This window comes from Cephus cinctus, unplaced genomic scaffold (genome assembly GCF_000341935.2).
Source record: "Cephus cinctus unplaced genomic scaffold, Ccin1 Ccin1_scaffold0727, whole genome shotgun sequence".
NCBI lineage: Eukaryota > Metazoa > Arthropoda > Insecta > Hymenoptera > Cephidae > Cephus > Cephus cinctus.
The window spans coordinates 19,604-34,944 of NW_014333343.1; the positions used below are offsets into that span (position 1 = coordinate 19,604).

Genomic DNA, 15,341 nt, shown 5'->3' on the forward strand with positions numbered 1-15,341 from the left:
GAAGAAGGTTGGAAATGAATATGAGGGGTATTTCCAAGAGACCAGTATAGGAGACCGGCTCGAGGAAGAATGAGCGCTCCGAGTCCGGGCGCTGCCTCGAGCGCCCCCACCCATCCGCCTGCTCCCACCCATCCGCCTGCTCCCACTCACCGCCTGCTCCCGCTCGCCGAGTCCTGCGTGAAAAATTTGCGCGCACACAATTTTGAGCGACTTCCAGTACTTCTAAATATGCTTTTCCATAATTTCAGAGTTTTAAGTGTTAATATTTTACTTTATCGATTTAATTAATTATTTTAATGTCTGAAATAACATCTACTGAACAATTAATTAAAAATGCTGAATGGTACGTCGATCTAGAATTCAAACGCGATCATCAGCTCGATCCAAAATCCTTTTTAATGTACATCTATGTCGACTTTATGTCCTAGGAGTCCCGGGTAGCTACGCCTGTACAATACAGAAGAATCTACCAGTTATTAATTTCTTACGAAACTGATTGTCAATAACACAAAACTGCTTCCGTCTTCCTAGCCTCGCTATACTTATAACTAATAGCTATTCTTAAACGACTATAAGTAAAGTTCAATTAATTCATATACTTATCTATTTACAGCCTACGTACAAACAGTTTAATTCTTTAATTTTGCTCAGAGACATTTCATTAGTATTAGAAATTTTCAAATTTGGTAAAAATATTTCAACAATAGGCTTTTTCAATAGTTGTTGAGTAGTTTTATAGTTCTCGGGCTCGTTCTAAGGGTTGCTTTGGGAAACAGCGGTGAGTAGCGGAGAACCTCTGCCCGCCAAGCTACGCGTCCGTGTTCCCGTTTAGCTCGGCTACGACGGGATTCGTATTGTCGACGGAGGCGGTTTAAAATCGTGGATCTCGAGGAACACACAAATTCATTCGACCAATCAAAAACTTGGAACTAGTTCGAGAGTCTAGTTCAGGTGGCGCGTCGACGCGCGAAAATACAGCTCCAGATTATCACGCGTAGTATTACTATATATACACGACCAATCAAAAACGTGGAACTGCTTCGAGGGCCCTCCGCTAAGGTGGCGCGCCGAAACCAGAGAAAAATTGCCTTCACCAAAAACAGGCTCATTGGCAATCTCCCTACTCATCTCTGGTTGTGATACGGACTCTCATGAAGATGTAAGAGAAAAATTGACAGCAATGGAAAAAAATCTCCTTTCATTCGCTTAACGCTTAACACTTTTGCATTTCTAACATAGATACATTTCTCCATATCATTTTTTGTTTTAATGTGCCGTGGTCGCAGCATGGTCTGATTAAAAAAAAAATTTTGATAACGTTCGAGGGTTTGTTTAAAGTTTTATTTGCTCACTCCATTATTTACAAAGCTTCATATGGATATTAAGGGAATTAACATCGGCAAAATTTACTACCTTATTACTACGGTTTATGTAATATGCAGTAAGAAAGGGTGGATTCAAGTCTCCCTATTTGAGTGTTCACCCGGTTTAAAGTCGCGGATCTCGAGGAACTCACGAATTCATTCGACCAATCAAAAACGTGGAACTAGTTCGAGAGTCTCGTTCAGGTGGCGCGTCGACGCGCCAAAACACAGCTCCAGATTATCACGCGTAGTATTACTATATATACACGACCAATCAAAAACGTGGAACTGCTTCGAGGGCCCTCCGCTAAGGTGGCGCGCCGAAACCAGAGAAAAATTGCCTTCACCAAAAACAGGCTCATTGGCAATCTCCCTACTCATCTCTGATCACAATGTCCTACTTCCGGACTCGCCGCTATGATTTGGCGCCATGATTTTAGTATCGCCGAAAATCGTAGCGTTGTGCATCTCCCTACTTATCTCTGCTACCTATGCGTTATACCTTTATCTTTATTTTTTCGTATTCATAGTTTCATAGATGGTCGATTGACGCCGGGTTCAAAAAATTGTCGTTTTGTGTTGCTCTATGTTATTCGACTTTTTGATCTGTATTTGATTGTATATCCGTCATGTGGCTTGTCGCAATTGGTATAGAATAACTAAAGTATTTCGTAACATATTAAATATATTAAAAATGAAGCTAGTGAAACCAAATTGGGTTACTCATGATGGTAGGTATTCATGTTTTAATAAAGCATTTCTTTATTTTATTAAAAAAATGTATGCATTTCTTTCTCTTGTACAGATTATCCAATATTTTCTGTGGATATTCATCCTAATGGAAAACGATTTGCTACTGGTGGGCAAGGTTTGTGGTTTAGTATTATCCTTTTGATTGAAAATATAATTGGTACTTTGTATATTTTATGTTTATTTTTGTTTATAGGAGGTGATTCCGGTAGAGTAGTAATATGGAACATGGAACCGGTATTCAATGAAACTGCTGAAGTAGATCAAAATATTCCAAAAATGTTGTGTCAATTGGATAACCACCTTGGTAAGTAAATAGGTTATATCGTAGAACAACTCTATTGAAATCAAGAATGGTTGATATATCATTAATGTATGCTAATATTTACAGCGTGTGTGAATTGTGTTCGATGGAGCACCAGTGGCCTTTTGGCATCAGGTGGTGATGATAAGTTGATTATGATATGGAGATTAGTAGGAGGTGCTGGTGGTAGTTCCATTTTTGGTGGAAAAGCTAGTGTTGAAACATGGCGCTGTATTTCCACTTTAAGATCCCATGAAGGGGATATTTTGGACCTTGCGTGGGCTCCACACAGTCCATGGCTTGCTTCAGCTTCAGTTGATAACAGTGTTATTATTTGGGATGCTTCAAATTTCCCAGTAATTGTGGCTGTACTCAAAGGACACACAGGCCTTGTGAAAGGGATCACGTGGGATCCTGTGGGAAAGTATCTAGCCTCGCAATCAGATGACAAAACCTTGAGAGTATGGAGAACTTCAGACTGGGCAGAAGAAGTATTAATAACAGAACCCTTCGACGAATGTGGAGGTACAACTCATGTTCTACGACTTTCCTGGAGCCCAGATGGACAATATTTAGTATCTGCTCATGCTATGAACGGTGGAGGACCTACAGCTCAGATCATCGAAAGGGATGGATGGACGCAAGATAAGGATTTCGTTGGACATAGAAAAGCCGTTACATGTGTTGTACGCAAACTTCTTCTAAAATAATTAACCGCTGCTATTAGTAACCTGCACGTTTCCCTTTTAATCAGCGGTCAGGATAATAATGGCTGCATGGACTTCTATTGCCCGACTTTTTCATACTTGCATTCCACGCAATTTGCTAGGTATTACGATTGTGAATCGCGAACCACTTTTCGCGAATTCACATGAATATTTACGTTCGAAAAACCTTGCTCATTCAAACGTTTCAGAGATTCAATGGCAACATTCTACAAAAGAAACAACCAGGTACATCTAAGCCGCAACAATATTGTTGTGTTGCAATAGGATCGCGTGATCGGTCTCTCTCGGTATGGCTGACTTCGCTTAAAAGACCCTTGGTGGTCATTCACGAGTTATTCACGCATTCTGTCCTGGATGCTAGCTGGTCACCCTGTGGATTATGTTTAGCTGCTTGTTCAAAAGATGGTACAGTGGCTATGATTGAATTCACGCAGCAGGAACTTGGCCAGCCCTTGGATCCTGCAGAACAGGTAAGTCGACTGTGTTCAAACATCCTACTAAATTTTTCATAGATTAAAATCACCTGTTGTTACAATTCCAGAGTATTCTTCATGAACGACTCTATGGAAAACCATTGGTCCAGGGTGGTTGTATGGTTGTAGAAGCACCTGAACTACTCAATTTAAAACTTCCAGCACCTCCAACGCTACCACCCGTTGCCCAGTCTATTCCAAATTCAATACCGCCACCATCCTCCACATCTAATACACCAGTCAAAGGTCCTATTAACAAGCAAATCGAGACCAGGACTTCAGATGGCAGAAGACGCATTACTCCTATGTTCATACCACCGCCACCTGATACAATGTAACTAGCTACTAATTCACCGGCGACAGTATTAACCTAAAGATTTCTATAAAAAAACATAATTTATTTTCAGGGATACTTCTACAGGAGGGGGTGTAGGACCGCCAACATTCACGAGTACGTCACAAAGCAAAAGTACGATCGTCGTAGAAAAACGGGACGATGTCGTTACTCCAAATGTCAGTTCTGCAGTAAATTCATCCCTTCAAGGAACACCAACACCGGCGCTTACATTAAAGCGACGAGAACAAACGACACCTAAGCTACATCACTCCTCACAGAATAAAAAACCAAAGTTCGTGTCCGAAAGAAATCATCTGGTACTTCCTTCATTAAAACCATCGAGTTCTCTATCTCAACAAGCTGGTCACTACGCCGTAACTGTTACGAACTCGCGAGGCTTTGCTCATCTTCAAGTGTTTCGTGGAACCGATTCCGAACCCACTTGGGATCTGTACTTGGGATATAGTGCTGTGGCTCTGGCCGCTTCGCCAGCTGTCATTGTTTTGGGTTTAGAAGATGGAAGTATTCATACATTTCATCCTGCCAAGGGGTCACGACCAGCTCCTCCACTAGCACCTCCAGCACCTTTGGCAAAGCTTCACGCTGTCGGGAATGTGGTGAGGCTTCAGTATTTTAATTGTAGATAAGAATACCTAATCATATCTCGGTAGTATACTCGTTTAACAGTGCATGCACCCTCTTCTATCCTTTGTCCTTGTCTCACCAGGTAATGGTCATTTCAAGTTGTGGTGCTGTACGAGTTTGGGAAATAGGAACCTCGTGTCGTTTAATTGTTTCCACCTCTGCGAGTCATCTTGCAGCGCCAGGAACGTCCCTAGTATCCTGTACACTTTATAACGGAATGCCACACTTAGCTTTCACGAATGCACGGGCATACATATATCACAAGGAAATGGGTAAGACGTCAATGAGTTGTCACATAGCTTTGAATTTTTATCAACGTGTTTAATTATAATGGATCTTAATCATAATGTTTTCAGGTACTTGGGTACTCATTGGTGACAATCAGGATCCTGTTTGGCGATGGTCTTCTCAAGCAGCTTCCACGACTGCCGGAAGTAGTGCACCTCGTGGACCTCTATCCTCGTTGCAGGAAGCCTTACACAGAACTGCAGGAAGTAGCCTGCCCAATCCGAGACTGCCGAATAATTCTTCAAGTATAGTTTCCTATTTGGAACAACAGTTACTTGCTTCCAAAGCTCTTGGAAGCTCTCAAGAATACGTCCACTGGCTGATGGCCCTAGTGTCGTTTTTGCTAACGCAAGGTATGCTTATTTTATGAACTTGTTATGTTTTGTGTCCTGGAAAAAATTGTATCTTATTGAGGAACTGCGTGTTTCACTGGTAGATGGCTTGGAGGAACGATTAAGACTGATCCTGGATGATCTTATGGGACCGAGTCATGGATCTGTATCAAAAAGTACCTGGGAACCTATGATCTTGGTAAGTTTAAAGAAATTTTTTCTTTATGGATTGATATTTTTTTTACTATCTCTTCAATTGTTATCAGGGTATGCGGAAGCATAAACTATTGGGAGACGTACTTGGGGTTATTGGTGGACATCTTCGATGGCAAAGATTATATCTTGAATATTCCGAGCAATTAACGGCTTTCACAGAGTCGTAACATTTATAAATATGTATAGATAAATGGATGTGCGCGAATTGTATATTATTATGAATCATCATTTATATAAAATCTTCAAGTGCAAGCGTGATTTGGTATATATAAGGAAGTTATTATTAAAAGGAAAACTAATGAATCCTCTTGCTTTAAGTTCTCAAAACAACAAAGTATAGCGAAATAATCACGAATATCTGAAAGTTCGATTGATAACATTTTCACCGTTTTTCCGTAATGCCGATTATTTGGTACTAATCCAGAACTACAGTATTTCTGAAAAAGTAATATATAAATGGGAATAAAAGGTCTGTATATAATTCTCAGCAATCCGATATCCAACATAAAATGTATCATTTATAAATCGTTTTGTTTATTTGAAAATATAAGAAATATTCTTGGAAACAATAATTTTTTTTTAATGTCCACTAAAGTATTTTAAAGGTAAGAAGAGAATGCGGATTTGGAAGTATGGAAATGAGACTTTTAATAACTGCATTGTATTTAATTGTGTTCATTGCAATATATTATAATATCGATAGATATACACCACCTTATAAGCTCTTTCTTTATAAAAATACATAACAAAGCTCAATGTGCAATAAGCAAAAAATTTGTAAATTAGAAAGCGTAACTAGTTGTGGGTATATGCCCGGTAAGTATTCGCACGCAACGAATTAACTTTTGTTAATCTGTGCGTTTTAGTTTTTTTTTCATTCCTATAATTTCGTTTCACCTCTTCGTATTTCGTGTTTCAAAACAATATTTCATTTTCATTGTATTCTCGGCGGACAGCAACATCGTTTAAGAAACCATCAGGCGATTCGTACGTAGTTGTACATAGTCGTAAGTAGAAATTAAAATATCTACAATATTTGACTTTGCAACGATAAGTGATCGCGACGTAATTATTTGTAAACTCTCTCATTAGAGTCGACTGCAATTGGAATAGCACCATTGAATCTATCTGCGAAATTCTGAATCCAACTATGGGTGTTCCACTCCCCACAGTAGAATTCAAAAGGACGCTATTGTATAAACTAAAGAATTAAAAAAATAAAGTTAGACGAGTATCCTTTGTTCCCCTCTAGTATGAATGTTTGCGTACAGTAGGAATACATGCGTAATGGGATTAACGCTTACAATAATGCATATAAGTAATATGTCGGTATATCAAGGTTGAATTTGTTTTTTACACTATCAGACGACTCTTCTATGCTTTCCACCAGGAAGTAGTTGTCTTTTTTTTTTGTTATTGGAAAAGCATAATCTCGTCCAAGAGGTGACAAACTTTACACCGAATGCAGTGTAACAGAAATAGCAGCTGAGGATTAAACTTTCATCTTGATTTTGCAATTTTTCAAACGTTATTATCCTCGATCATAATTTGTTTTCAGTCATTTTTAATAATCAGTTCCATCAAAGTCTGTGTGTCAGCCTTGTCTCTTAATCACACACTGTGTATTTTGGTAGCCGAACTTACCATTCTGTCTTCATTATTGGAAATAGGAATATAATGCGTCATGTTATGAAGTATCAATTTATGATCTCTCGCCTCGTTAAGATTCCGCTCTCAAGAATGCTGTATGCATTGTGATATTGCACGGTGATTACAATGTACAAAAGAAAAACAAAATTTAATAAATTAAGAATGCCATCGCTAATCGTTACGCTTTTCTTTCCAACCGTATTGGTCCATTACATTACTTATGTACAAATTCTTCGTGTAAAATTACTACGTACTCTATCTAGACAATTGTTGTAACACTTGTTTTTGAAAAAAGAAATGGTACGATCGGCTAAACAATCCCTGATAGTAATTAGTCAAGTTGATCGGCATACATTTATAAAGTGACTTGGAATTGCGAAGACTATTATAATATTACGAAGAAATTGTTGAGACAATACGTCAATATCTTACTTTCCTTGGGGAATATAAATTCTGTCTGTTCATTAAGATATAAGAGTCTTTTTAAAAGGATTGTTTCGCTATTGTTCCGTTTCTGTTGTTTGTTTAATTAAAATTATACGAACTGGCATTGCAAAGGAAGTCATTTGTTCACCATTACTGTTACAATGGCGGGGGTCCATTAGAATAGTCGACTACTGGAGTAAAACTCCTTGCAAGATTGTTAGAGAGCATGCAACTGTAATCTTCTTCTGCTGAGGGAACTAACGAAGCAACACCGAGCAGTAACAGCATCAGTGCTTGGATAGGTAGAGAAGCACGTAAAACTCTTCCCAAGAATCGATATCCTCGCACCAACACCGTCCGATCTCTTTCGTCACCACTGAAACATTTATACACGATGTCATATGATTAAATATTTCTTATTATAGTTGACCAAATCTTTCAGGTGAGTGTATTGTTTATAGAAATGGATTAAGAAATTTGGTCTATTATATATAATAAGTTGCATATTAATCATTTGGATTATACAGGGTAAGTGAAAACATACTCTGTGGCATCTGTGTCGTGGGGTTGAGCACTTCCAGAGGCAGCATCGTCGAGCAGCTACAATTTAACAAAAGAGAAAACACAAACAATAAGGTACTGTGCAAGTGAGAGGTATCTACAGCAATTACATTTAAAATGAAATTCCAGTGAGAGGTAGAGAAATTATTTAGTATATCGTCTCCTGTCACTGGAAATTCATTCGACTAAGATTTCGAGATACCGAAACCATGTGGTTCTACTAATTGTGCAATAACCTACAGTAATATCACAAATGTAAATACGAAAGGACTGTTCATTTATCTCCCCTGTGACCTGAAAGCAATTATTCCTCCTGTTGTCACACTACTTCGTAACAAAATTTTTTCAATCGAAAGCAATGGCTTCATGTGTTCTAACAACTTTGTAGTTATATTGCCTTTAATCACTTGCAAAGCTGATTCAAGTAATGGGACCTTATAATAAGCAATCGATTGATTTGTAGATAATAATAATGCTTACATCACGAGATAGAGAAGCAAGAGACGAAGTCGTAGCTGCAAGACCAACATCCTGTGGATCCAATCCAAGCACAGCACCCAACTTAATTGCATAAATACCAGTAAGCCTACGTAACGATTGCAATCTTAATCTCAGTTCTTGAAGTCGCTCTCGTGTCTCGCCATGTTCCTCTAACAAGTGATTGGCAGATTCCTGAAGGGACAGGACACGAGGTTCACATCGCTCCAGGTCACTGCGTAGCTCTCTGAAAATGCGAGAAGAACCCCAATGAGTATACATATAATCCAATACATGATCATCAGATATTCCAAATTTGTTTACCTGAATTTATTGTATTTTGTTTGAATAATGTTAGTGTCTTCTGTCAAGTCAATAGGTTCACTAGCTCTGATTGAAATTTCAGTTCGTGCCAGCCAGGCTAACAATTCCTCTATGATACGATGAAATTGTTGATTTCCCATTAGAGCAAGTTGAAGTGAAGTCTGCCATTTGGCTGCTGCTTGACAAACTTTATCCCATCTTGTATTAGCTGTGGCTAATCTGTCACGTAGTTCATCAGCACGATCCGTGTCTTCAGTATGATCAGCCAAATGAGTACCGACTATATTAAGACTGACAACAATACTCTTGTGACTGTCTAGGTTCAGAAGGAACTCCCGATGATCTTGTATTACATCCTCCAGTTGTTCAATATCATTCGGTGGGACATGTTGTTCGCTCTGAGTACCTTCAGCAAGCTCCAGCCATTTTTCTAATCGCCAGAGATCATTGTCCAGTTGAGCCCAATTTCGACGGGAACACAACGGGCATGTCAGTCTTCCACCATCGCTATTTAAGTACAGATTTAAAATGTAGCATTTAGTAGTCAATGATATCTTAATTTAAAGGATTAGATTAATTTTCAGAAAACTAATTTCCTTTGCAAAAAGCGTCAGTATATGTTAGTATACAATGATGAAGAAAGAGATAGAGAGAAACTTACTGTTCGCATGGGAAAGAATAAGCGTCTGCAAGAGGTAACCTGCAGATGAAGATCGGAGAAGAGTTAATAAAAGCAAAAACCGATAGTGTTATGAAGCATTGGTAATGTTAATCGTAATATTAATCGTATAGTTACCATAACCAGATTATAAATATATTATTTCTATAACATACTATATTATGCTTCTTAAGAAGCTTTACCTCAGTTCCCGGATTTGCTGTTCTCGAGCACGAGCTCGTACTAACAAAGCCTCGTATCGTGCAGAAAGAGCAGTTACTTCAGCACCTTTAGCAGCCTCCTCGCTGAGCTTTCCATCTCCGATTAGAAGACCATGTAAATGCCTGACTAGCTCCACCGTGGATTGACAACTTCCAATTAACTTGGCCTGGAAGTTACAATTTATATGTTTAGAGAACAGTAATTCTCATAAAATTGTATTTGTTTATTAATTAAATATTTACAATTGTCTTGGCTGCTGTATTAAGTCCTGGACCAGGTGAAGGATCTGGAGTAATAGCATTTTCGAGAGTATCAAGAGCACCTCGACATTCTCGAAGTGCAGCTTCCAATTCCATTAAATACGCATCTCGTGATGTCATCCTGATTATTCTCGGAAGAGTGTCCACCTGTACAGCAGTGTCCTGTTCGAATTTCAGTGTTTCAACCTGAACAGCTTCATCAACTTCGGTTCTCTCCTGTGCTTCCATCTGGGTACGTAGATTCGCAACCCGAGTCTTTATATCTTCCCATAGTTTTTGATACTCATCCACTAGTTCCTGAATTGCGTCTACATCATCTGGATGACTCTCTTGCATTACACGAAGAGCCAACTTATCCGCTGCTTCAAGAATGGTACTCTGAGTTACTAATTCCTTTTCAATTTCTGCCAGTTGTTGCAGCCTTTTTCGCGGTGAAGCTTTCTGCTCAGGTGTCGCGAGATGTTGAAGTTTAGTTAGAGATACGTCAACCTGGGTTAAGCCTACCACAGCTGCACCATGAGCTGATATAAACCTCCGGTATGTCTTCTGATCTCTTTGAAGTGCAAAGAGTATATTATTGGCTCTGGATTTAAGGGCATTCCATCTGTCAATTACTTTTCGTATATCAGCTGTGAGTGATTTTAAGTTCTCAGGTTCCAAGCCTCCTTTCGCTAAGCGACTGTAACTTTGCTCGAATATTTGTAAGGCAAAATCACGCGCCTCTATGTCATCCAACAATTCTTTTATCTTCTCCAAAGCCTTCTGAGATTCATCTTTTGATGACTCATCAAGATTACTCTCTAAGAATTTTAATCTCTCTTCTGTTTGCACCAACCAGGATTCCTGCTCGTTTTTTATTTTCTCAAGTTCCTGCAGCAACTTCCACGCCACCATGATTTTTCGTTTGCGCTCTGCTGATTTTACACAAGTTGTCTTCCATCGACGCTCCAATCCCTCCATTCCGGATTTAATGCCATCCGTATTGAATGACGTTTTCCAAGCGTCACAATCACTCAAAAGTATTTCACAAAGGTTCAGCACCTCACCAATGTTACCACTCTCAGACTCAATAGTCTTCTGAAGACATTCGTGGTCTTGAAGTTTTTTATCAATAGAACTTTGATTTCCTTTTTCTATGATGAACGGTTCCGCCAATTGTGCTTCTACTCCGGTTAGCCACGCTCTTATCTCAGCTATTCTGATCTCAAGGGTGTTCATAGTCTGCATGAGATCAACTACTTTATTAGCTCTAGCCTTACCCATATTTAGTAACCGGCTCCATCTTTCGTTTACTTCATCCAAAGATTGTTGTAGCTTCTCTTTTTCAGGTTCATCCGCCACGTCTATCAGATTCTGACCGGTATTCTGCAGCCATTCTAATTCTCTTTGTTTCAAAGCCATTTCAGCCTGCAACTCACTTTCCAATCGTTTGAGTGCTTCCTCGGGTTCATCCAGAGCCATCGTGTCGCAATTATTAATTCTAGCCTCAGCATCGTCCATCCAAACAATTAATCGATTACGTCTATTCTCCCAACGACCATGAAGTCCACAGCGCTCACCCAATTTATAAGCGAGGAGAGCCAATTGGTGTTCCAGATCACCATGTCGTTGCCAAAGAAGAGCACTGTGTTGATTCAATGCCTTCATATCCGATGGGCTGAGACATTCTCTTAGTTGTTCTGTGGTAACACCAGTAGCCTCGAGCTGCGTAGAAGCATCAATCAATCTAGCTCTCAACTGCTGAAGGGAGTCCAACTGTTGTCGTGTCTGTGCAAGGCTTCCAGGTGTCGCATGGAAGGCAGTGCTCAGTATCTGACTGACATCCTGGAAGGTATCCGCTATTTTGGCAGTTTGTTCCACGTGTCGTTCGTTTAGTCCACGTATCCTTAGAATAAAGTCCTTCCATGTTTCAAGACTTGCACGTAGATTAGCAATGCGTTGAATATTGGCTGCATATTCCATACGTATGGAGACTGCAAGTGCCTCGTCACATTCAATCAGAAGAGATTCCTGTAGAGTCAACAAGGATTCCGCCTGAGCTTCACCACTGGGTAGTTTATCAAGAAGAGCCTGAATCCTCTGAAGGACCTTATCTAATCTTCGCAAATGTATGAATCTGAGTTGCAATCTGCTTCTCTCTCGTTCAGTGTCCTTCAGCCAGGCCAGAAGTTTGCTCTGGTCTAGTCTGTACTTATCCCATGATGACAATCTGTCCCTAACTGCTGCATGTCTTTCCATGATCTTTGCCAGGGTCTCATTGTGAAGATTCGTTAACGCATTAAATTGCTCTGTTACAGAAAGGTCTCGACCTTCCTCAGCTCTGACTGTTAGAATGAGATTCTGTTGATCAGTCAAGAGGTTTTTGTGAACTTCACAAAGATGTCTGTGCTCGGCAAGACCGCTATAATCGCCTGGTACCCCACTGGAAAGGAACTCCTGGACATGAGCAAGATACTCCTGCCATAAACGAAGTGCAGCTGCAACATCCTGCGACCTGACTAAGCGTGCTGATAATCTGTGATACTGCTGAAAAGTTTCCCTGAAGACTTTTTGCCATAACTGAAGTACTTCCACTACGGATGGATCTTGAGATGTCTCCAAAGGACGATCCTTGATGGACTGAAGTTGCGGTTCCGTCCTGGTTAACGCGAGTAGATGATTTCGCAAGAGTTTTAATTGCTCCTTAGACTCGCCCTGTCCAACCGCAGCGATACTCTGTAAGATACAATAGAAAACAATAGTCAAAAAGTGTAAACTAAACTACTACGAAGTTTGATAATACTAATTTATACAAGATATTATATTTATATCGTATGATAAAATGAAATTGTACTTAACATTTTAAGTGCTTATACAATACATCGAGTATAAGGTAATATTTAGATTGGAATCTCAAGAATGGTTAATTCCTTTCTCGAGGAGTGTACATTAAGCGAATTTTAAATGGCGATCTGAAATGCCTCGATAAGCTGCAATCAATTATGAGCCTAATCGTGGTACTATCTACAATCAGTACACCCAGCAATGCCATACGTAACGCCTCCAGCAATACTCGTAAATTCTATTTGAAATTCCCTAGGTTTCCCTTCCCTTGTTCTCACTTCCGCATCTATCGCATCCTCGTTCTCCTTCTCGGCATCCTTCCATCGGGCCCCTCGACTTCGAAAGTTTACCCAAGTACGCGAGCCTGGCGAGCCATTCAGCTGTTGCGGATTTCGTGACTGATGTAATTGCTACTCGGCGAGACCTTCGACCTTGACATAACAAATTGTTTCGAAACTACAATTAAAATATAAGCGCGTGCGAGGATGATTGAGTTGTGCCAAGCACCATGAGCGCGCCAAGAAGCATCGTTCGCCACCAGCACAATTCTGCAAGGTGCTATGACTAATAGATTCTCCTGTTTTCCTTGAGATTTCGTAAAATCTAAACGGCAACCCTTCACGAATCCCTTGGTCCTATTTCAAAGGTAACAGCGTTAGCTAATCGATCGTTATTCTCCTTCTGCAATGTTAGTAAATTTTCGTTGATTAAACTTACAGAAAATTAATGTTAGACAAACCTGCTGAACGGAGTCCAGGAAGTTCTTCGTCTGGCAGAGATTACTACGAGCCAATTCTTGATTGAGTGCTCTTGCATCGGCAGTGTCTGCCAGGGTCGATAACGTCTCACGAACATCCTCAAGACGTCTTCCAAGAGCCTCGACCTCGCAGTGTAAAGGTCCACCAGCTTCCAGGCCGACGTCCGAAGCAATTTGCGCTACCAGACCTTGCAGCTCAGCTAACCTTTCCTTGTGTTCCGCCAGCGTCTCTTCACAAATCTAAAAAGAGTTAGAGCAGGGTAAGTAATGGGACGAATCGGATTGCCTAAGTAAAATATGTTTTATTACAGATTTCAAAAATCCAACGGCTTTTTACTATTAGACTGGGTAACGCTTAATGGTGAAACTATGGTGACTATGGTGCCAACCTTATGGCTGAAGTTACTCGGTACATTGCATGTGTTTATAATATCCTGATGGTATTTATAGATCCCCACAAAGTTCCCTTGTCTATTCAGAGCACAGTATCACCCATAAAGAATGTTATGCGCTCCGTTTGCATCGTATTGACCTTAACGGTCTTTTATTTTATTTTAGCCGAGAAATATGAATTTCTATTAAAACGCTCATAGACAATTAATTCGTAGATAATTTTATATTGGAGAAAAGAGACAACATGCATCACTGATAATACCAAGCAATGAGCCTTTAATAATTTAATTTTTTTTTCCAAATATAAATTTTCATGCTCGGACCGTTACACTGTTTGGCAGGAATGTTACGTATATAATCGTTGAATTTCGAGAACTTTCGTCATTGCTTATCGCGTTGTGCATAAATGCACGATTTACACGTGTAAACATACGGAAATACACAGATAACCTTCAAGATCTCCAGTGCATTGCTCAGTACAGAGTATTGTATATAGTGCTCGGATAGTTTGATAAAAAAAAACCTGTCAAGAGAATTAGTCAAGTGAATCCTAAAACTATAAATCGCCGAATAAATATCACAATTTGCACGAGCCACTTGTAAAAATAAGTATGAACGAAGGTAAAAAAATTCACCAACAATAAAACTCAAAATCGCACGACAACTTTGATTTCCTTTTTTTTTCTTTGAAAATTCTGTCCAAGAAAACCACGGGCACAAACTAGTCTTGACGTTATTTTCGGAATGCTATTATTAACCAGTACGTATTGGTATCCTTACGACAAGACAAAAAGAATCCAATTCTCACCGATCAGCGTAAATCGCTTTAACACGGGCAAAATGAATTTTTCGTAATTCCCTAGAGCGAACGAAGTCTCGATTACTAAAAACGGACTCTTCGATAATATTTGACCGCGTGCATTAATCTAATTATAGTTTTATTCTCATCGAACGATACGAAGCAATCGCAAGACTCAAGATTGCTTCCTATTAAAAAAAAATAATATCATTGCTCAATGTTCCATATTGATATATCGTTAAGAAAAAAAAATACTAAAAACTCACGCCACGAAACAGCGTACCTTTAATTCCTGCGGAGTACACATTTCCTATATATATATATATATATATATTATCGTGATAATTAGGTTTCACTTTTTAATAACTTATCATTTCGTGTCTCAAAGTTACTTTGACAACCGACTGACAGTGAGCACATGGCTCCGACCAAATTTTCTCAACCATCTGCGGCGCACAGCTTGTCGCCAACGTGTGAATATCTTGTCGCACTCTTACAGAGAAACACACGTGTAGCCTTGAGAAAGTGAAGTCCGTGAATTTTTTGACAAAGTA

The 15,341-nt window shown here is 39.5% G+C and overlaps 2 protein-coding genes across 11 annotated transcripts in view; one reads left to right on the forward strand and one right to left on the reverse strand.

Annotated features, from left to right (window-relative positions):
• The first annotated feature begins 1,755 nt into the window (after nt 1-1,755).
• On the forward strand, nt 1,756-6,003 carry LOC107270324 (protein HIRA homolog). 2 transcript variants are annotated; one of them, XM_015745245.2, is made up of 11 exons: nt 1,761-2,095; nt 2,170-2,232; nt 2,311-2,421; nt 2,506-3,104; nt 3,335-3,616; nt 3,688-3,953; nt 4,027-4,573; nt 4,684-4,873; nt 4,958-5,242; nt 5,326-5,420; nt 5,488-6,003. In XM_015745245.2, the coding sequence occupies exons 1-11, from the start codon at nt 2,059-2,061 to the stop codon at nt 5,602-5,604; spliced, it is 2,592 nt and encodes an 863-aa protein (XP_015600731.1). In that variant the 5' UTR covers nt 1,761-2,058; the 3' UTR covers nt 5,605-6,003. The 2 variants fall into 2 exon arrangements, 1 of the variants encoding a protein (XP_015600731.1); XR_001538304.2 differs by lacking the exon at nt 4,684-4,873 and having other exon boundaries at nt 1,756-2,095.
• Nucleotides 6,004-6,106: 103 nt separating this feature from the next.
• LOC107270320 (nesprin-1) overlaps nt 6,107-15,341 on the reverse strand; it is an 89,019-nt gene continuing 79,784 nt past the window's right edge. For 7 of the 9 annotated variants that reach the window (XM_015745234.2, XM_015745228.2, XM_015745227.2 and 4 more), the window contains 8 exons: nt 13,578-13,835; nt 9,998-12,730; nt 9,737-9,921; nt 9,537-9,575; nt 8,876-9,382; nt 8,555-8,798; nt 8,058-8,113; nt 6,107-7,889 (listed from right to left, as the gene is read on the reverse strand). In XM_015745234.2, the coding sequence (XP_015600720.1) occupies nt 7,670-7,889; nt 8,058-8,113; nt 8,555-8,798; nt 8,876-9,382; nt 9,537-9,575; nt 9,737-9,921; nt 9,998-12,730; nt 13,578-13,835 (4,242 nt within the window). In that variant the 3' untranslated portion in view covers nt 6,107-7,669. The remainder of the gene's footprint in view (nt 7,890-8,057; nt 8,114-8,554; nt 8,799-8,875; nt 9,383-9,536; nt 9,576-9,736; nt 9,922-9,997; nt 12,731-13,577; nt 13,836-15,341) is intronic. The other 2 variants (XM_015745238.2, XM_015745229.2) reach the window with 1 other exon arrangement.

What these genes read in the sequence shown, in the direction of transcription:
- LOC107270324 (XM_015745245.2), top strand. Translation starts at nt 2,059, where the DNA reads ATGAAGCTAGTGAAACCAAATTGGGTTACTCATGATG. An exon ending in CATATATCACAAGGAAATGG is followed by an intron (nt 4,874 to 4,957) that starts GTAAGACGTCAA and finishes TAATGTTTTCAG; the next exon opens with GTACTTGGGTACTCATTGGT. An exon ending in CCTGGGAACCTATGATCTTG is followed by an intron (nt 5,421 to 5,487) that starts GTAAGTTTAAAG and finishes AATTGTTATCAG; the next exon opens with GGTATGCGGAAGCATAAACT.